Source organism: Corvus brachyrhynchos, unplaced genomic scaffold (genome assembly GCF_000691975.1).
Source record: "Corvus brachyrhynchos isolate BGI_N302 unplaced genomic scaffold, ASM69197v1 scaffold910, whole genome shotgun sequence".
NCBI classification, from domain to species: Eukaryota; Metazoa; Chordata; class Aves; order Passeriformes; family Corvidae; genus Corvus; species Corvus brachyrhynchos.
Window position 1 is genome coordinate 379,887 of NW_008235730.1, and position 20,875 is coordinate 400,761.

The 20,875-nt window shown below is 42.7% G+C and overlaps 1 protein-coding gene across 1 annotated transcript in view; it reads right to left on the bottom strand.

Moving 5' to 3' along the window:
• ATRN (attractin) overlaps positions 1 to 20,875 on the bottom strand; it is a 142,892-nt gene that overhangs the window by 24,246 nt on the left and 97,771 nt on the right. Inside the window, exons 26-27 of the mRNA XM_008631833.2 lie at positions 20,557 to 20,618; positions 8,223 to 8,301 (exon numbers count right to left, since the gene is read on the bottom strand). Of these exons, the coding sequence (XP_008630055.2) occupies positions 8,223 to 8,301; positions 20,557 to 20,618 (141 nt within the window). The remainder of the gene's footprint in view (positions 1 to 8,222; positions 8,302 to 20,556; positions 20,619 to 20,875) is intronic.

Below are 20,875 nucleotides of genomic sequence, written 5' to 3' on the forward strand. Positions count from 1 at the left end.
CTGAACTGGGTCTCTGATCCTGTAGTTCTGTACCACCATGGAAAAAATCAAGCTCCCCCCATGAACAAGCAAAATCACACACTGTGCTCTCCATGCTGTCCACAGCCAACCTGAAAACCCAGGAGACTCCAAAATCAGCTGTGTGTTCTGAGCCACACTCCTGTCAGTACTGCAGAGATGGACCAAAACCCAGACCCTTCACAAACCACAGCAAGTCTACAGAAAGTCCCAGCTCCAGTGTCACAGCAAGGGGAGAAAGATAAGGAAGATGTAGATGATTAGAGGGATGGAACACCTATGAGTAAAGGCTGAGTTAGTTCAGACTGGTACTTTGAGCTTATTCCTGCAAATCCTTTTGCTTCAAGGACTCCATTTGAATTCAGCAGGCAGCATGTCCCATTTATGCACAAATAACTATTTCCGTATGCACATAAACTATCAACACCCTATTTTCAGGCACGATTAACTTAGCTGGGGGGACACGTCCCAGAACTCACCTGTAATGACATCTCCCAGCAGCTTGCAGGCTGCTGACAATCAGTGTGGAAAGGGGACACCACCCTCACCAGGTTCCCAAGGACCTGTGGAGAAGGTTCCAGCCCTGGTGGCAGTGGCAGCTTGATGCATCTGCATGTCTGCTGGGCCAGCTCCAACAGGTGCTCAGGCCCCATGGAATCATGCAATGGTTTAGGTTGGAAGAGACCATAAAGACCATCTAATTCCAACCCCCTGCCATGGGCAGGGACACCTTCCATAGAGCAGGTTGCTCCAAGCCCTGTCCAACTTCCAGGGATCCAGGGGTAGCCACAGCTTCTCTGGGCACCCTGTGCCAGGGTCTCACCACCCCAACAGCCAGGAATTTCTTCCCAATATCCCATCTAACCCTGCCTTCTGGCAGTGGGAAGCCATTGCCTGCATCCCGTCCCTCTATCCCTTGTCCAAAGTCCCTCTCCAGATCTCCTGGGGCCCCTTTAGGCCCTGCAAGGAGTTCTAAGGTCACCCTGGAGCCTTCCCTTCTCCAGACTGAACACCCCCAGCTCTCCCAGCCTGGCTCCAAGGAGAATCACTGTACATTACTTGGAAGTAATATATAGATCCTGCTGTAGGAACATTTGCTTTATATCATTGTAACTTGGTGACCTTGAGGGGAAGGGGAGAAGACAATGGAGTTACCTTCCAAAACAAAAATTGGCATCAGCAAAAAATAAACATAAGAGCCATAAATATTCCATGATGATGAGCCACAGTGTCTCAGAACTAAGTGATTTAAAGCATTTAACTACAATTACACTAACTACCATGTAAGTCAACAAACAAACAATTTTCTCTGATGCTTTCATCATCACTGAAAATTAAGTTTTTAAGCCCCTAGAGCAGTGCACATATTAATGTTAGCTAATTAGTTTTGTAACTGACTTTGCAGGCTATGTTGAAAGGGAGAGGAGGAGAGAATTAATGTTCAAATCCTTCTCAACAGGCATTTCCACACTTCAGAACTATAACAAACCAGAAAGCAAAGCTGCCGGGAAGTTGCCTCATGCTGAAATGAGAGAAGATATTTAATTCAGGGCTGATTAAGATAAGCAAGTTATTCATCACAATCATGCCCAGTAGGAGGGCATAGAAATCCTGACCTTTAATAAGAAGAATAAGATCATTTCTTTTTAAAAGATCAGAAGGATCTAGTCCATGCAGACCAAAATATACACCAATACCTGATAATTACACAATAGCACAATGAAGCTTTAGCTCAGTAGAGCTCTTCTGGAGTAAGTACACAACACTCCTTCTCTCCCTAATTTTTCGAAATAACTAAATTAGATACCTGTACAGCTGATGCCTACCATCAGAAAGAGACCTTGGGAGTCTGAAACGAGAACACCTTCAATACACCTGCAGTCATGAGCTTTTTCTAAACAAGGTTGAACTCTCCCAAAGATGGGCTTGATAGAATCAGCATCATGGAATGGCTTGGGTTGGAAGGGACCTAAAAGCCCATCCAGTTCCACCCCCTGCCAAACAGAAGGTTCGATCCAATGGGTTGGTATCCCAAGGATGATACTTGAGCTTCATCTAATTTCATACTCCAGCTTCATCTTTGCTCAAGTTCCCACCAGTTCTTTTTTGGGATACAAAACCAACTGAACTCTCTAGCACCAGCCCCACTGTTACAAGGCCTCAGTCGTCTGCCAGCGCCACGTCTGTGACTGCCAGCCCAATCCAATGGTGTCCTACACAGAGAGGCTGAAGACCCAACTGGTCAGCTGGAACTGGCCATCTGCAAGTTCCCCCGAGATGAGCTGCACTGGGCACAGAAGTGACAGGAGCATGTTCAAACAAAAACAGACCATCAATTTCCCCCCTAAGCGGGAATCTCTTGTCAACACTAATATTTTGGGATGTTTTTCCTCTTCAGGGCATCTCTTATTTCTGCTACAGTTTCCTTCAGTTGGTGACCAAAGCCACATGGATCACTGCGGAGCACACAGTGTTTGTATTTCGGAAAAAGCCTCCTGGCACTATGAGCTGGTTCCCATTCATGGATTTTAAATTTAGGGAGAGTGGAAAGTTACGATTATTTGATCTGACCTCCTGCCTAGTACGAGTCACTGAATTGCACCATGTGCTTGACCTAGAAAAGGTCCTTCCAAAAGCACTGATTCTGAGAGCCATGTTTCTAAAAATAGAAATCATTGGCATTGCCACTTTTGCCATTAAAAAGAAGGGGAAAAAAAACCCAGTTTTTCACTTTTTTACAGTTGCTGACATTGGGTGTTACAGACTGGTTCAGCATGGAAAGGACCTAAAGTTCATCTAGTCCAATCCCCTGCCATGGGCAGGGACATACTGTTTAAACTTTTGGCAGATCCTTTAGAAGATCCTCATCCCATCATGAATCTGCTATGATTCCTTTCCACAGCCACTGACTGGCATCACCAAACCTCAGTATGTTCTTCCTTGGAGAAAATGAGGAATTTGTGGTGCTTTAAACTCTTGCTTATCTTCCAGATAACAAATTAATCTTTCAGTGTTGTTCTCCACCATCTGCAATACCCAAAACATTGCTGAGAGTAGTGTGGACACAGTACTCCAATAACTTGTTACACCCAGTAGTAACACTGCGCTCTTATTTTACTACTCATAAATGCAGGAAATGGAAATTTACATACAGTTATTAGAACACCACAGCCACCATTACTTCAGTCTATCATCCGGGGAATAGCTATTCTGGGAAGTAAACCCACCTTAACTGCATAAATAAAAGATAATCAGGCTTATGCTTCCCACTGTAAAGAGAGAAATTAGTGTGCTCACCATGTGACTTGACCTCCTCAGTCACCTGCTGGCTGTCATTTCTCACTCCTCCAAGTCTTGTTTTCTCTACAAACCACCCCAAACTAAAGCTTAATATTTTCTTTTTGCTGACAGACACCAAATAGTGCTGTCAGTGCTATGGAACAAGAAGGTCTACATGGCAAATGACTGCTGTGAGGTTAGAGAATACACCAGGAAACCCTCCAAAGCACCTGGGACTGCCCAAATCTAGAGGTATTTGTTGCCAGACCTTTTAATACTTCTGCATAAGTTTGATACCAAATCCCTTGGAGCAGATCCTGGTCCAAAACACCACTGGAGACTCTAAACAATGATGAAGAGCCTGAATTACAGTTAGTTTGAAAATATTTCAAATCTAAAGCTTTTTCTTTGACCAAGGATGCCCTTAATCACAGTCTGCGAGAGAAGATCTAAGAGATGAATGAAATACTAACAGGTGAGAGCAGGAAGGGGAAGGAAAGGAAGGCAGGGCAATAAGCAATACACAGCACACATCCCTTGGAACATCTTTGCTGTAAAAAACATAGAAATTTGCTTGCCTACGTGGTATTCCGTGTGCATGGATGTTACAGGGGAGGATGCCAGTGGAAACAGAAGCACTACTAAGTTTTGAATATACTTGGGAGGGAAAAAGGTCTCAGTAAGGACATCAAGAAGGAGAAGGATAATTCCTGCAGTAAATCAATACACAAACCCCATCCTGAATAACTGGGTGACTCGCAGAGTGAAAATATTCAGTCTTAGATAGTCTTGGCAAGAAAGGAGGCAAAATACAGATCATTTAATGTTAAGGGTTAAATTGAGCTCTAGACATCCAAATTTAGTTATCTCTGTAGGTGCTTGCTATTGAAACTCCCACCACATTCCAAAGAGGCACAGAGAGTGATCCAGCTGACCCTCACCACCCTGGGTCAGCCATGATCCCTTTGCTGGGAGGGAGCTACTCCTTGCTCCAAGTGAAGGAAACAAAGCAGACTGAGGGTGAAGAAAAGAGGATTTGGATGCAAAAACAGAACAATAGCACAGAAAATTCCTGACAGCAGATGAGCATATTAAAATTCTAACATCATGCTCATACTTTGTGCGTTATTCTCTCTTACCACCTTGATTCCTTTAACATGTCATTTTCTATAGACAAGACAGAAAGGTTTCCTATCCCTATTTCCTAATGTCAGTCACCTTATTCTAAGCCTCCTATAAAAGCTGCCTTTTTATTTCTATTTTCCTTTTTTAAGATGTCTGAAGATACTCAAACCTGGGACTCAATGGCAAGGGAATAAACACACAGTTTACAACCCCATCTCCTGAATGCCCGATTGTTGAGCTTGGATGGGTTACCCTTCCTTCTTGGACCAGGGTAGGAGAGCAGAGGAGGCTGCTGTTCTGCTAAGTTCTTTATTTCACAGTCTCACAGCTTTCTTGAAGGCAGAGTTTGAAGGGGGTTACATGATAAAGGCAAGCAGCAACAGCAAACAGCAGGCAAAAACAACTTTTTCTTCTAATTCTATAAGCTTTATATTTTTTCTTACAGCAGTGTGGATTATATTTGTTAACTGACCAATAAGATTAACACACGATTCTAGTTTTCTTTTTCTTAACCTATCCTGGTCTAATTCTAACAGTCGTAAGCCTCACACAAGTACTACATGGGTATTACACAGATTTCCATATACAGTTTCTATCAGCTCTTATTGTTTATGTGAACACTCCATCTAAAAAACGTGAACAGTGTAATTCTATCTATATTTTGTCTAAAGTAAAGAATTCTGTGAAAAGGTAACACTGCTGCAGTAAGAACTGTGTTTAAGGCCTCTGCTACACCTTTTTAATGTTTAAGGCACTTAGCATATATTTCTACTGAAGTTAAAAATCTATACTTCTATTTCACTTTGGTGTGGCTTCATGTATCTCAGCTTGTCCAAAGTTTTAATTCAACCCCTGTGCTTTGGCTTCCCTCTGCGCCTGAGTCCAGAGGAGCTTTCACTCCAACACCTGATATGGCACAAATCATTCCCATTTTTACTTCAGGTCAAGTTTTACACTCTGCAAGGTCTGAACTTTCTCTGTGTTCCAAACTCATTTTCCTACACATTGGCTGCACCATGTTTGCACACCCAACAGCCCCTTCAGTCAGGAGGCTGAGAAGCACTGACACGGACACATGCAAGCAGCTGGCCAGAGAAGTGCAGCTGAAATACAGAAGAGGAAAGAAGTCAGGAGAATCTTGTATATTTCACAAGATCCTGATGGAGATTTTGGATTTGTAGCATGCTGCCTTCTCCATAAGGAGCAAAGCAAACTTGGTTTCAACCAAATGATGCTGCTGTGTTCCACTAACCAGCCACACCAAGCACAGCTGTATGCCTTCTCCCACCACATTTTCCAAGCAATCCTGGCTGAGTAATTTTGACTACTAAACCTGTCAGCACACTTCTTTTTCTGCCCTACACATATCTCAAAACAAGTCTCAGCGATCAGCTTTTCACTCTGCACTGTGAGAAGAAGCTGGGCACTTTCAGTGCTTGGGTTGGAAGCAGATGTGTTGGACAGCTGGGAATTACCTGCACACTGCATCATATCTTACTGACTTCTGGGTTAAGATTAGAGAACAAGCACATGGGAAACAGGTGATTGTAACTTGACTACTGCTAAAAATACAGCCCAAACCAGAGAAAGATCTTCCTTCAGGGCTGCAGCATTTTGTAGAATCATGGAACAGTTTGGGTTGGAAGGGACCTTGAAGATCTTCTAGTGCCAACCCGTGCCATGGGCAGGGACACGTTCCACTAGACCAGGGTGCTCCAAGCCCTGTCCAGCCTGGCCTTGGATACTTTCAGGGACGGGGCATTGATCATTATTTTTAACTACTAAAGAGACCTTTGCTTTGGTTTATTGAGAGTCAGTACAAAGAAACTCTACCTTCAAGCTAAAAAAATCATCTTAGATAACAAATAACAGCAAAAGACAGGAATGTGCCTGGAAAACACCACCCTGAACAACTGCCTGTCAAACAGCCACACGTGTAGATTGAATTTAGACCAAAACACGCCAATATGTTGCCAGTAGTCCAGCTTTTTTTTCCTTAAAACATGCATCAGACTGTAACTTAATTTATAGAGACATTTCTCACTTAGGCCACTGCTCAAATACTTTAACTGAGCTCCAAAGCACAGTATTTACTTCTCAGTCTGTATTCCTTATACATTCCTAGATAACATTTAACCCCAGGAGCCACAGGGAATGTTATGCTGACTTCATTTCTTGCCAAGAAAGTGAGCAGGAAAAAACCAGCTGCCCTAGTAAAAACTGATCTACCTTCAGAGAATACAGAAAACCTCAAAGACTTCCATTATTTCCAAGATTAAGGGTTATCTGTTTGAAAAGCAATGATTATATTCTGCAGCGAGTTCACCAGTAAGAGCAGAAACATCTGAAGCAGAAAGAGGAAGAAGAGGAGAAGGGTTATCAGACATCATCCTGCTTTATTACCACAGAGGAGCTCCTCGTATGGAATAAATTCATATTATTCACACCACTGCACTGCAAAGTACAACCAGCTACAGATTTTTGAAGATATGCAGGAAACAGGGACTTACAAAGAATTCCAGCACTGAAAAAATTAATCCCCCAAATCCTCTTGATCAACTCCTATGTGGGAACAAACCACTCTTGAACAGAACAGTGACACAGCTGGGTGTCTGCAGCTGCCAAGAGCTTCATCCTAGCAGGACAGCTGGGAGGAAAACCTATAGGAATGGGCAGATCTCACCTGAAAATCCCAAAGCAGGGGAGAAACACACCTTATTCCTTAGGGAATCTGGCCTCAGGTTATGACATATAGATAAGTATACACAGGAAGTGCACATGGACTTGCTCGAATAATGTCTCGCTTCTCTCCTTTTGCATAGAAATAAACAGATTAAAACAAGACAAAGCTCCTAGAAATAATTCCAGGTGCAGCCCAGCCCAACCTCTGATACCTGTACATTATATGGGGCTCTCCTACCATGCTTTTAGCACTGAGAAAACCCAATGAATGTGTGGTTGGTTGCTTGTGGCACACAGGACTTCTCTACAAACACAACTCGGGTATTTGGCATTTGTGCTGGAAAATGAGGACTAAGGACACATTCTGTGTGCCACAACAATTGGCCACCTCACCCTGGTCACCCTGAGTGCTTTGGGTGGAACAGGAAACAAGGTTCCATTGAGAAGCAAGAGAAGAAGGCAGTGAAAAAAAAATCAGGGATAAACAAGGAGGAACTAGATTTTGGGGTGTAAAGCACAAAGTTATTTACATGATGCAAATGCAAAAAGTTGTGAAGCTGGTTTGGACCATGGGTAGGTGAAGAAGAAAAAACTTTGGCTCTAAAATTTGCATTTTTAAGTAGTAAACTACAGCTTTCTAAATCCTGGGTGGCTTCCCCACCTTCTTCTTATACTCCTAATGTTCCGGGGGGGGAAAAACCAACCTCCCAAAATATCTGAGTAAGGTTTAATTTGAAAATGGGGATTTGACTTCTTTTTTTAACATATTAAAGCAAGAGCTAATGTTTCTATTTTCTGTTTCCTATTTTGAAACAGATGTGCAGAATCTCCTAATTTATGTGGTTTTGTACTTATGTTGTCTAGAAATAGAAGTTCTGGGAATTCAGGATATTCACCCCTATTTTTTTGGTGCTTCACAGAAACTGCAGCATCCGGATACTAAAATAACATAATTTGTCACTGAAACTGTAATCAAAAATACACTAAAGGCCTAAACAGCAGTATTAACTGAATTAGCTTAGCCTTCAATTTAAGGTTAATGTGATGCATATGTGAATAAATACTAGCGAGAACAACTATTAAAAAGACATTTAAGGAACACATTTTATCCTTCTCACCTCTCTCCGTCGTGATGCCCAGCAACTTTGTTTAATCTTCCAAACCACAGCTGCCACCAGGAGCAATGACAGGAAACAACTGGAAAGGACAGGGAAAAAAAATAGAAAATAATATTTTATTGCCTTTGTTCATAACATACTGGCAGCTGAAAAACTCCAAGAAATGAAAAGTTAAAATAATAATTAGAGATGCATTGATGAAAGAAAATCCAGCACGGTTCAGTGCTTGTGATACCCAGTGAGGAATGACACAGTTATTTTCAGGGAAAACTGTTGTTCCAAAGTTCTCTACCTGACTTCCTTAAATGACAGTAAGGGTAAAAGATTTAATCAGATTCGAAAAGCCACTATTGCCTATCTCTGGTGATATTTTAAGTGAGAGGATAACCCCCAAAACGAGAAGCCTTGAAAGAAGCAGAGAAAATTGATTATTATTTCTTTTCCAAATTACAAAAATAAGATACAGTGTAAAGTAGGTGAATTCTTGTAAACAGGCTGTTGCAGAACTACAGGCACTTCTTGATTTCCCAAAACTATATTGGTTTTCTTCAGTCAAAAGAGGGGGGGAAAAAAGGATGAATGGATTTATGAATTTCTAGGGAAAATGCAAGGAAGTATATATAACAAAAAGGAGTAGTAAATACTAATAACAACAACAATAACAACAATTGTATTGACAGTTATGATCTTATCACACTGAATACCTAATGAGCAACTTCAAGGCACACAGGCTAAGATTAAAATCTGAACCCCAGTGGAAGCCTCTTTCCTAAAGGACTGCACTGATGGGTTACAGAAAACATCTGCAAACCTGTTTGCATGTTCCAGCACATACTGAAAGACAGTTTAAAGGAAAATTTCCATTGACAGGAAGATTAACCAGAACAGATGACTTATTTGCTCAAGTGCAGCATTCACATTAACTGCTGGGCTCTGGATGCTCCAACAGGGATTTCTCTTGAAGAGAAACTTTGCAAAGGACTGCAAAGATGTTCTCACACTCCACCCTGACAGGAGGGGGCAGCCGGGGGGGTCGGGCTCTGCTCCCAGGGAACAGGGACAGGAGGAGAGGGAACGGCCTCAGGCTGGGCCAGGGGAGGCTCAGGGTGGATTGGGACAATTCCTTCCTGGAAAGGGCTGTCCAGCCCTGGCAGTCCCCATCCCTGGAGGGATTTCAAAGCCGTGTGGATGTGGCACTGGGGACATGGGCAGTGGTGGCTTTGGCAATGCCGGGGGAGTGCTTGATCTCGATGATCTCAGAGGGCTTTTCCAACCTAAATGATTCTGTGATACTATGACTTGGAAATACCTATAATTAAAAAGCAGGATAGACAGCAGGAACCATTCCCTGAGAAATGCAAAAGGTGGAGACTGTTCTTGTTGCCGTATCACCATCTACAGACTACATGTTATGAAAACTCCATGGATTGGGCACACACACCCAAAGGCAGCCAGTCAGTGATGGGATTACACTTTTCAGGCTTAGATATGCACAGAAACATGCTTTACTATCATATAGCACATAACATTAAAAAATTTGCACTTGTTTGACTTCATGGTCCTGGCACAGGGCGCCCAGAGCAGCTGTGGCTGCCCCTGGATCCCTGGCAGTGCCCAAGGCCAGGCTGGACAGGGCTTGGAGCAGTCTGGGATAGTGGAAGGTGGCCCTTGTGACATGGCAGGGGGTGGAATGAGATAAGCTTTGAGGTCCCTTCCGACCCAGACAAGTCTGGGATTCTGTGACTTCAGCATTGAAATATCTGCACAGCTTTTAAAGACTCCTACAGCGCCTGTTTCTTTATAAATTTAAGGAGGAGCATGGAGAGATTTGTTTTGTCTCTTTCATTTTAAGAAATCACTTCAACCACATTTTCTCTAAATATTAAAATCTGACATTCTTGCACTGTAAAAGCCTGGCCATGTTTCTGCAAACACAAATAGTTTAGACAAGCATTTTAATGGCTATTTTCCTTATTTAAAGGTACTGGATTACTACTGAGTTTTGCAGTAAAAAAACAATGCGCCTCCAGTAAGTAAAAGGCATGGACATTAAATCCTTAATTGCTATCTTGTTGAAGAATCATAGAGTATCTTAGTTTCACAGGACCCATCAAGATCAAGTCTATTTCCCTGCTCTTTGCAGGACAGAAGCAAACATGCATTGTCCAGGACTGAGGATTTCATACCATCAGCCTGCTATTTCTTACAGCAGACTGTCCACAGCACCTGGAAACAGTATTTCTCTCCAGGAGAAGGTTACTCTTGTATGAGATGGAATTTCACTTATTCCACACTTGCATGGGCACAACTGAATGAAGGAATAGAAAAAATTTTGAGTGCTCGCATTTGTCTTGGGATTCACAGAATCACAGAATGGTTGAATTTGGAAGGGACCCTAAAGCCCACCCAGTTCCACTCCCTGCATGGGCAGGGACACCTCCCACTATCCCAGGTTGCTCCAAGCCTCATCCAACCTGACCTTGGACATTTCCAGGGACGGGGCATTAAACTCCTGTTAGCTTCCCACAGCACAAATGCCACCACACTTAATGGCTTTGCTAAGCTTTTTTTTTCTTCTTTTAAGCTCTCTTTTCCTTCAATAAATCTAAATGTGCTCCCTGAAGAGCAAAAATCCAAATTGTATCCTTGCAAACCCAGCTCAGCCCAGCCATGAGCTAAATCTTTGGTCTGCTTTGTTTTCAGTAATGTTTTAATATCATTATACAAATGGAGAATGAAAATACAACAAAATTTTCAAGGCAGTGGAGGAAAGTGATCCTGGCTCCACATTACATTTAACCATGAAAAAGAAATATATTCAAAGTACCTGCAGGAGCGCCCAGGACAGGCTGCCAAAGCCAACACCTGCCAGGCAATTGTCTTCACCTCGTGACTCCAGCAAGAAGCTTCATTTCAGAAGAAAGCATTCAAACTGCCAGAGGGCAAGCTGGATGGAATATGGGGAACAAATGCTTCCCTGTGAGGATGGTGAGGCCCTGGCACAGGGTGCCCAGAGCAGCTGTGGCTGCCCCTGGATCCCTGGAAATGTTCCAGGCCAGGTTGGACAGGGCTTGGAGCAACCTGGGGTAGTGGAAGGTGTAACTGCTGTGGAACTGGATGGGCTTTAAGGTCCCTTCCAACTCAAGCCATACCATGATTTTCTGATTTTAGATGCAGTTTATATGCAACATAAGCAGCTGCCATGGCTTTTCTGTGGTTTATCTCCTCAATACACCTTTTTTTGGGGAAACAAGATGGAAGTGCAAAGGGCAGAGGAAAAATGCCACCAATGGCAAAATGCCATTAATCTCGAGCACCTCTGTTAAATTACCTATTTCAGTTGAGTTTCTCCAGGAGGAGTTTCTCAGGAGGTCAGGGATACAGATGAACTTGCATTGTGCCACCCACAGCCAGCAAAGTCAACAAGGTCTCCACCTTTACACAGTAACATGCTCCAGTCACATGTATCTATCAGACAGCTTCAGAAATAGACACACCAAATAGAAGATGCAAATCAAAACATGCTTAACTGCTACAAGGATGGCCCCTTTTCAGGAAAAAAGTGACCTCAGCAATTTGAAAATTGTTGGACCTCTTATTTTGAGTTGATTTCATAGAATCACAGAATCATTTATGTTGGAAAAGACCTCTAAGATCATCAAGTCCAACCATTAACTCAGCACTGCCAAGGCCACCACTAAACCATGTCCCCCAGGTGCCACATTTACAGTGGCACTGTAAATATGTCTCCCTACGTATTATTTACTCCCTCAGAGAAGAAAGCTAGAGTGGAGAACTAAGAGGATCACCTTTATTACTAAATCTCCTTTCCAAAATGCAACACTGCACAAGTCTGCATGTCCCAGAGTCTTTCATTGGTTTCCCTTTCCTGCCCATTTCTGGCACCACAGCCAAGATTTTTGTGAGAAAACACAGCAAGGAATTAACAATTAAAGACTAATAAAAACTTCTGCTAAAACGCACACCACAGTACCCTTGTATTTCAGGGGAACAGCACCATACACATCTTTGTACTGTCACAAGGAGGCAGCAAATATCCACAAAAGCTATAAAATCACTAAGGAAATATATTTTCCCCCTTGAACTAACAACCCTTGGAAGCACTCGGGGAGAAATAAAAGGCAGAGCCTGCTGCAGTCCATCACCTGCTGGAAGAGCCCCAGGGGCAGAGCAAAGTCAAGATCTATTGTTGCGTTTACTCAGCCTAAACCATCCTGAAATAAGTTAAAAGACCTGATGTGAGCATCAGTAGCTTTAGAGAAGTTTTTTTTTCCCTACTTTCTCTGGGAAAGCAACTTTGTAGATACAGGACCAGCAGACAGAACCAGCTGCGTGCAGAGAGATGTGCTGGGAAATGATTTGGAGTGAGAGCCGACGGTTGGCAGAGTCCTGGTAAAACACTGTGCCCTTCCCTGCTTTCTCCTCAACAGCTCCAGACACATCTCTGCCAGCCATGAAAATCCACCAGTTTACAAAAGACTTTAAAAATAAAATTTTGCTACGGGATTTGTTTTGCCCTCTCCTTCTCTTTCTTCTCCAAAAATAACAGCCTACCAAGAGCCTCCTTCATCCCAGAAATCCACTCTTCACCCAAGTCTTCTCTCTACAGCTTCCCCCATCTCAAATGGCTCCAGGGAGACCTTAGTGCCCCTTCAAGAGCCTAAAGGGGCTCCAAGAGAGCTGGAGAGGGACTTCGGGCAAGAGACAGAGGGACAGGGGAATGGCATCCTACTGCCAGAGGGCAGGGATGGGTGGGATATTGGGAAGGAATTGTTCCCTGGGAGGGTGGGCAGGCCCTGGCACAGGGTGCCCAGAGCAGCTGTGGCTGCCCCTGGATCCCTGGCAGTGTCCCAGGCCAGGTTGGACACTGGGGCTTGGAGCAGCCTGGGACAGTGGAAGGTGTCCCTGCCATGGCAGGGGGGTGAAACATGGTGATCTTTAAGTTCTCTTCCAACCCAAACTACTCTGTGATTCTATTGGTTGTTGGATTTCCATTTTCCTACGGCCTGTGACAAGTCCAGTTTAGGACCAGTTAAAGTCTTCCAACAGAAACAAAGAAAACCTGCAAACTCGGGTGTGAAACCAGACTGAAAGGAAAAAGAACCATCAAGAGCCATCTAACACCTCCAGAGAGTTTTTCATCCCAGGGAAATTTGAACATGACTCCATTTCGGTCAGGTTCTACCAAGTAGAGCTTCCATTGGCTCACACAGTTATAAAAATCTGTGCTTACACAGCATAAATATTGCAATGCAGGGAGGAGATACATTTAAACTGTATGGACAGTTTTCTATTTGGCAAATAGCTTTGTTAATTCATTCTTAATTATTCATTAGATTATTTAAGTACAATAAATGAGCGATGTGGTTATAAATAATCTCTCCTCAGTTGGCCTCAACACATGCATGAATTCTTAGTTGATCAGCCTTCAGTGCTTGTTATACCACTGGGTTACCAGTTATACCAATGTTATACCACATTGACACAAAAATCTGAGCTTAAACACACTGTCTGGTTTTATTCTGGACTTTAATCTCCTTTTCACCACAGAGAGAATACTCTCTCCACTCCCAGTATCCTTAAAGCTTTTCAAACAAGTCCACTTTCATTTTTAAATGTCTGGAAAACTCCATCAGCACTTTACTATGATGCATTCTCAGGAGGGGAGAAGAAAATCCATCTGGTGTATTAGGGCACAATTATTAAACCCTCGTGAAATGTTTATCCACATCAGAATTGCTTGTAAAAAATGGCAGCTTTAAACACCAAAATGTACAGCAGCCTCACTGCTAATGTGCTTTAACATATACAGGTCACTTAATAATTTCAGAAAGCACTGCTATGATTACTAGAAACACAGCCCAAATTATTTTGATGAATTGGAAGCTATTTAAGTGCTATTTACAAGTAAATTTTAATATGCTGCAAAGTTACAGGACACATTTTAAAGTACTAGATGCATTAAACCTTGAAATAATTGGAACAAGCACATAACATGCACGTGGTTGGTTGGGTTGTGCCAAACAGCTGCCTGCAGCCCCTCGAGACAGATTCCTGACCCCCTCTTTTAGCTGAAGATGGCAGAAGCCATGAGCCATCAACAAGCCACAACTCACCTTAGTTGTGGCAGAGAAGGGCAACGAAGAGAGGGAAGGGTCTGGAGCACAGGGGACATGGGTTAAACCCAGATGGAAATTAAGCACTGCAAAGCCACTCAAGCTCCGTCTCTTCCCCCCCACCCTGGTGGAGCACGGACAAGAATCAAAAGTAAAATTTGTAGGTTGAGAGAAGAACAGTTTAATAATTGAAAACAAAGCAAAACACAATAACAATGGCTAATAATAATGATGATGATATTAAAAAGAGAAAGAAAAAAACCCAACCAAACAGCTGATGCACAATATAATTGCTCACCACCTGCTGACCAGTGCCAGCCCCCCTTCCCAGATCAAACCCTTCCAGGTAACTCCCCCAGTTTATACACTGGGCTTGATGTTCTATGGTGTGGAATATCCATTTGGCCAGTTGGGGTCACCTGTCCCAGCTATGATCCCTCCCACTTTGAGTAACTTCTCACTGGCAGAGCAAGAGGAAAAAAAAAAGCCCAACAAACTTCTGAGAAACACATCTTAGCAAAACCCAAAGCATCAGTGTATTATCAACATTATTCTCATTCTGAACCAAAAACACTGCACTAGAACAGCTCCTGAGAAGAAACTAACTCTATCCCAGCCAAAACCAGGACAACAAGTCTGATCAGGAGCAGCTGAGGGAGCTGGAGGGGCTCAGGCTGGAGCAAAGGAGGCTCAGGGGGGACCTTGTGGCTCTGCACAAGTCCCTGACAGGAGGGGGCAGCCGGGGGGGTCGGGCTCTGCTGGCAGGGAACAGGGACAGGAGGAGAGGGAACGGCCTCAGGCTGGGCCAGGGGAGGGGCAGGGTGGATATTGGGGAAATTCCTTCCTGGAAAGGGCTGTCCAGGCCTGGCACAGCTGCCCAGGGCAGGGGTGGAGTCCCCATCCCTGGAGGGATTTAAAAGCCCTGTGGATGTGGCACTTGGGGACATGGGCAGGGGTGGCCTTGGCAATGCTGGGGGAGTGCTTGAACTCAATGATCTCAGAGGGCTTTTCCAGCCTAGACGATTTTATGATTCTGTTCTATGATTATGGAAAATGAAGTAAAGAGTGCTGAGAAGAAGATGGAAGTTATGGATGCTGAAATGTTAATCTTCTTAATTTTGTTAGAAATCATGTAAAGATATTCCCAAGCTCTTCCTTTTCCTAAAAAAAAAAAAAAAAAAAAAAGGAACACAAAAGTATTTTAGGCACATATTTAGTAATTCCATTTGTGCTGCAATAAAAAATTACTTAATAAGCAACAAGAGTAAATAAAATATTTGCAGCATAACTCCAGATTTGAATTATTGCAGAAGGCCATTCCCACTTATTGGAAACACTGGGAAAACACTTACAGTCAGGAAAAACAATATATGGCACACAAAACCATCTGCCTGAGTCCCGTACTGAGCAAATAGTGCTCCTGCTCAAGTTTTTCTGAGGAACAAGTCCAATTATTTGTATCAAACTAAAATTACACATTTCCATTTGATATTCAAACCCTAATAGAGGCACATGAGGTTTGATGAGACACCATGAAAACACTAAACTGACAGCTTTTGTTCCATTTGTGAAATAACAACCATTTCTCTAACACTCATTGTAAGCCTACGGTAGGACAGGAGAGTCAGTGTTGGATCATGGAATCTCACACTGGCTTGGGCTGGAAGGGACCTTATATCCAGTTTCAACCACCCTGCCAGCAGCGGGAACACCTCCCACTAGACTAGACCAGACACTGGACTCCCTTAGAAGGTTGTTTCAAGGACAGATAAGAAAGACAAGACAAACAGCAGGCAAGAAATGAGATGAACTGTGCATGTGAGAACCCAGAAGAGAAGTGCAGTAGAAGACACCAGAGGTATGGGTAAATCAGTGTAATAAAGCTCAGGATGAGATCATACAATAGAATAATGGAATGGTTTGACTTGGAGAGACCTTAAAAGGGCATCTAGTCCAACCCCTCTGCCATGAATAGGAACATCTTCAACTAGACCAGACTGCTCAGAGCCCTGTCCAGCCTGGACTGGAATGTTTCAAGGGATGGGGTATTCACCACCTCTCTGGGAAGCCTAGTCCAGTGTTTCACCACCCTCACCATAAACAATTTCTTCCCTAATCTAGCCTTAATAGACCCTCTTAATTTAAAGTCATCACCCTTTGTTCTATCACTACAGGCCCCACTTAAATGTCTGTCCCCATTTTCCTTTGAACCTTCTTTTAAGTATGTAGAGATCACAATAAGGTCTCCCAAATTTTCTCTAGGCTGAGCTTGATTCTATTTAACTAGACCTCAGAGAAAAATTGATTATACTATTCACACCCTCACACTCACAAATGCCCAGGGTACTGGGAGCTGGTCTGGGTAACATCACTTGTGTCCCACACACAGGACAAGACCTGCTGGTTCTCAGGTCCTCACCACATCTCCTCCCTTCTTTCCAGGAGGGAAAGCTGGAAACAAACTAACCTGGTTTAGAGGGCTTATAGGTCTTTATATCCTGTAGGTCCCAACAGCTTTTTGGGTTCAGCTTTGTTCCCCTCACACTTCTGACCTTTTAGGCCAATCTCTTAGCCAATGCCTCCATGTCCTTGTTAGAGTCTCTCAGTGCTGCTACACCAGGAAAAGCAAAGGCAGCAGTGACAACAAAAGCCATGCCTGCAGCTCCTGTCCTGCTGTTTCTTGTGGTGCTTCCACATCCTTGTTCCATTCAAATCCATCTTAATACTCCTTATAAATCACTACAGAACTGGTCAATAAACTAGAGGTGCATAGAACATAGAGAAAGGGGAAGGGAAAAAGGAAGGGGCAGGAGAAGGGGAAAGGGAAGGGAACAAAAGGGAAAGGGCAGAGAAGAAGAGAAAGAAAAAGGGGGAAAGAAAAAGGTAGAAAGAAAAAGGGGAAAGGATTATTGGGCAGTAATATATTCTTACAAGGCCACAAATATTTTTGCATCTTCTGTACATAAAGGTACACTGGTGATAAATATCTGTGATAGGTGTGCTGGCAGACAGATTTTTTGGAATAAAAGGAAGCACAGATATGAATAAAAAATGTTTACTAGAAATTGTCAAAATAGCTCAAACTACATGCTGAAAGACAACTGCACAATCTGTAAATTTAAGAGCTGTGTTATGAAAAGCAGAGAGGAGGAAAGAGAAAACCCAGTTTACTTGCAATTCATTAGCTTTGCAAAGGTTAACAATGGTTGGAATATCATTTCTCCTCCAGCTCTGATTATAATGCAATATTAACAACCTCAAAACTTCACTGTTCTACCCAACCTTTATCCACTGACATTTTCTTAGCTTAAAATAAAACATTCATGCAGTACAAATTAAGGGTTACACACAGCCCCCTGCCTGGATTGTTGCTGAACTCTGAATCCAGAAGGAGCTCCAGGAGTCCAACAGCACCTCTAAATGTGAGGCACATCCCTCTGACCACAGTCGCCAGTTCCTCAGTGAAATGGAAACCAATCCTATGTCCTGCTCCACACTGCCTGGTGGTGTCTGAATGCACAACCAGGCTCCTGCTTTTCCATACCACTGTGTCTCACAGGCAGCCCAGCCAGTGCCTGGGATATCACAAACTCAGCAGTGCTGGAGTTTGGCAATCTGGCTTGCCCACTGTAAGGACTGCACTGACCTAATTCATCTCAAATGTCAGCAATGAAACTGAAAATCCCCCGTTTCCCTCTCAAGTTCTCCACACAGCTCAAGGCACAGTTGATGCCTCCAGCTGCACAGCAGAAGAGCATAGTCAGGATGGGGTTACAACCAAGTGGAGGAAGTGGCTTCTAGAATATGGAAATGTACCACAGTATCTCCATCTCAGAAAGATTTCCCAAATCCATAGAATCACAGAATGGTTTGGGTTGGATCTTAAAAATCACCTTGTTCCAACCCCCCTGCCATAGACAGGGACACCTTCCACTACCCCAGGTTGATCCAAAACATGTCCAACCTGGCCTTGGACACTTCCAGGGATGGGGCACCCACAGCTGCTCTGGGCAACTCCTGCATTTCCTGCAGAACAGCAAAATGAAGCAACACCCTTAAATGTGCAAACAGAAAGTCACCCTAAACATCTATTTTCCAGAACAACATCTCTTTATGTCTCCATTACACCTAAGAAATTGATACATACCCCAGTTTTTGAGTTTGGTGTTAGTGTTACCAACTGTTTTTAGGTTTTCACAAAGCATTTTCCTTGCCTCTATTTTAGGGAGCAAATTCTCAGCCAAATGTTGCTCATTAACAGCACAGGGGGCTCTCAGGTATTACTTATTTATGGTCTGCCTTGGATCCAACAGTAATTATGAAATGTGCCCTAGAGCATTAAAAATGCAAATGTTTCAATAGTTTCCCCTACACCCAGTGAGATGAATCACACTGTTCTAATCCACTGGTTAATTAGGGAGTTATAGTGACTGTAAAATAAAACACTTGGAGAGGAGCTTAAGAGTAGTGAAAGAATCAAAGAATTTCTAACACATTATAAATGCTTAATTGGAAAACACCAATAAACTGACTTCTCTCAAATCCACATGTTCTTATTCCTCTGGCTTGTTAGGATGTTAAATAATATTACAACATTACTTCTCAAGGAGATCCATGTGATAACAGTGACGGAGGAAAGGAAAATCACTGGTAACTCTTCAGCTTGCAGCCTTTGGACAGGTATGTTCAGCTGCGTGTGCTCACTGAGATACACAGTGCACTTATCTTCTGCTTTACGCTGGGATTGGAATCATGGGAGGATTTGGGTTGGAAGGATCCCTGAAGACCATTTCGTTCCACACCCCTTCCATGGGCAGGGACACCTTCCACTAGACCAGGTTGCTCCAAGCCCTGTCCAACACTTGAACACTTCCAGGGATGGGGCAGCCACAGCTCCTCAGGGATTCACTTCAAATAATGAATCTGGAGCAATCCCTCATACGCAGATGCAGTTGGGTCTGTAAAGTACTAATGAACAGTTTTTGTAGTGCAGATTTATCTTATACAATTAGAAAAGAACTAAGGAACCAACTGCTTCCCTCTATTTTCCTAATAAGCAATTACCCTGCCACAAAGATTTCTAGGAAAAATGTTGACAGTGATTAATTCAGCAAAACAAATGCTTAATCTGAGCCAGGAGTAACAACCTACTCCACTCCAGAGGCAGGAAGGTGGTGGTTCAAACCTACTGTTTTCCAGGGACTATACTAAAGCAGATTCTACTCTCTAAAAGCTCCATATGAAAAAAAAAAAATGATATAAACCACTTGTCTGAAGGATCCATCTGGAGCTTCTTGCTTTAATTAAATTTAGCATGAAATCTAAAGCAAGATACTATTCCCACTGCTCATTTTATACCAGGCATAATATTGCCTACTTTAGAACACGTTGGAGGACCTGGAGTAGTGTTTACTCCATGTATATCCCTCCTGAAGGGCTTCTTATGGATCAAGTATTGGCTTATACTTCTGGAGTATTAACAATCCCTAAAACAGAGGCCAACACACTGGATTTTGAAGCCTTGAAGAGAGGGCCTGCTGTGCTTTGGGAAGTCTTTCACTGCTTTGGTAGGGCTGTATTTTTTGGAGGATAGAAGAGGAAACAAGTATTGAAATGGCTTCTGTTGGTTCCCACTGTGAGGGAATCATCAGTTCACTTTATACTAAGAAATGAACTTAGAGCAGTGTATGAAAACCAGAAGTATTTGGCTCCTATTGTATAACATATGTTTGTATTTAACTTGACATACTTTCAGAGTTCAGTTTAAAATCAAAAGGTAGCACCTAAAGAGTTGGAAATTACTCCTGACTTAACTCTCTGCAGAACAACTCCCCTAATTTATGACTGGTGTCTGACGAGGTGTGAAAATCTGCAGTAAGTCGCACATTATCTGTAGGATGAGGGAAGTCAATGTTTCCTATACCATCTCAAAAAGAACTCCTTTTCCAAAAGCCTCTCCCAGCCCCATCCCCCCTTTCCCTGCATGCACAGAACATGATGTATTGGCAAAAATGGGCAGACAATTCATTTTCTTAACATAATTCCTAATTAAATATTTTAAACAGACTGAAGATTTCAATTTTCTAGGCTGTGCTGTAAGCAGGACGTTTAAGTTAGAAAACCAAACCAACAAGAACCCAAACGCTGAAGCCTAAAACCTAAAGAAGTAACATTTAGCTGTCTTAAATGAAAAGTACCTGAAAAATGTCACAAAGAACTGCACCAGGTCCATAAAGTTGCTGTGCTGTGAGAATGCAATCTGAAAAAAAAAAAGCAAATGCTTTCTGTTACTTACTGGAAAGAAAATTCATATTTCAAGATATTTTAAAAGGATTGAAAATGACAATGAAAAGCATCTTTACTCAGATCAATGCATATTTTTGAACACTGTTTTTGAAAAAGAACATAAATATTCTGAGGAAAAAGAAAATAAATTATAACTTCATATTGTTTTGAAAACATATATCCCAAAAAAGAAGCTGAACAAGTAACTCTCTCTCCCAGACATGTTCCAAG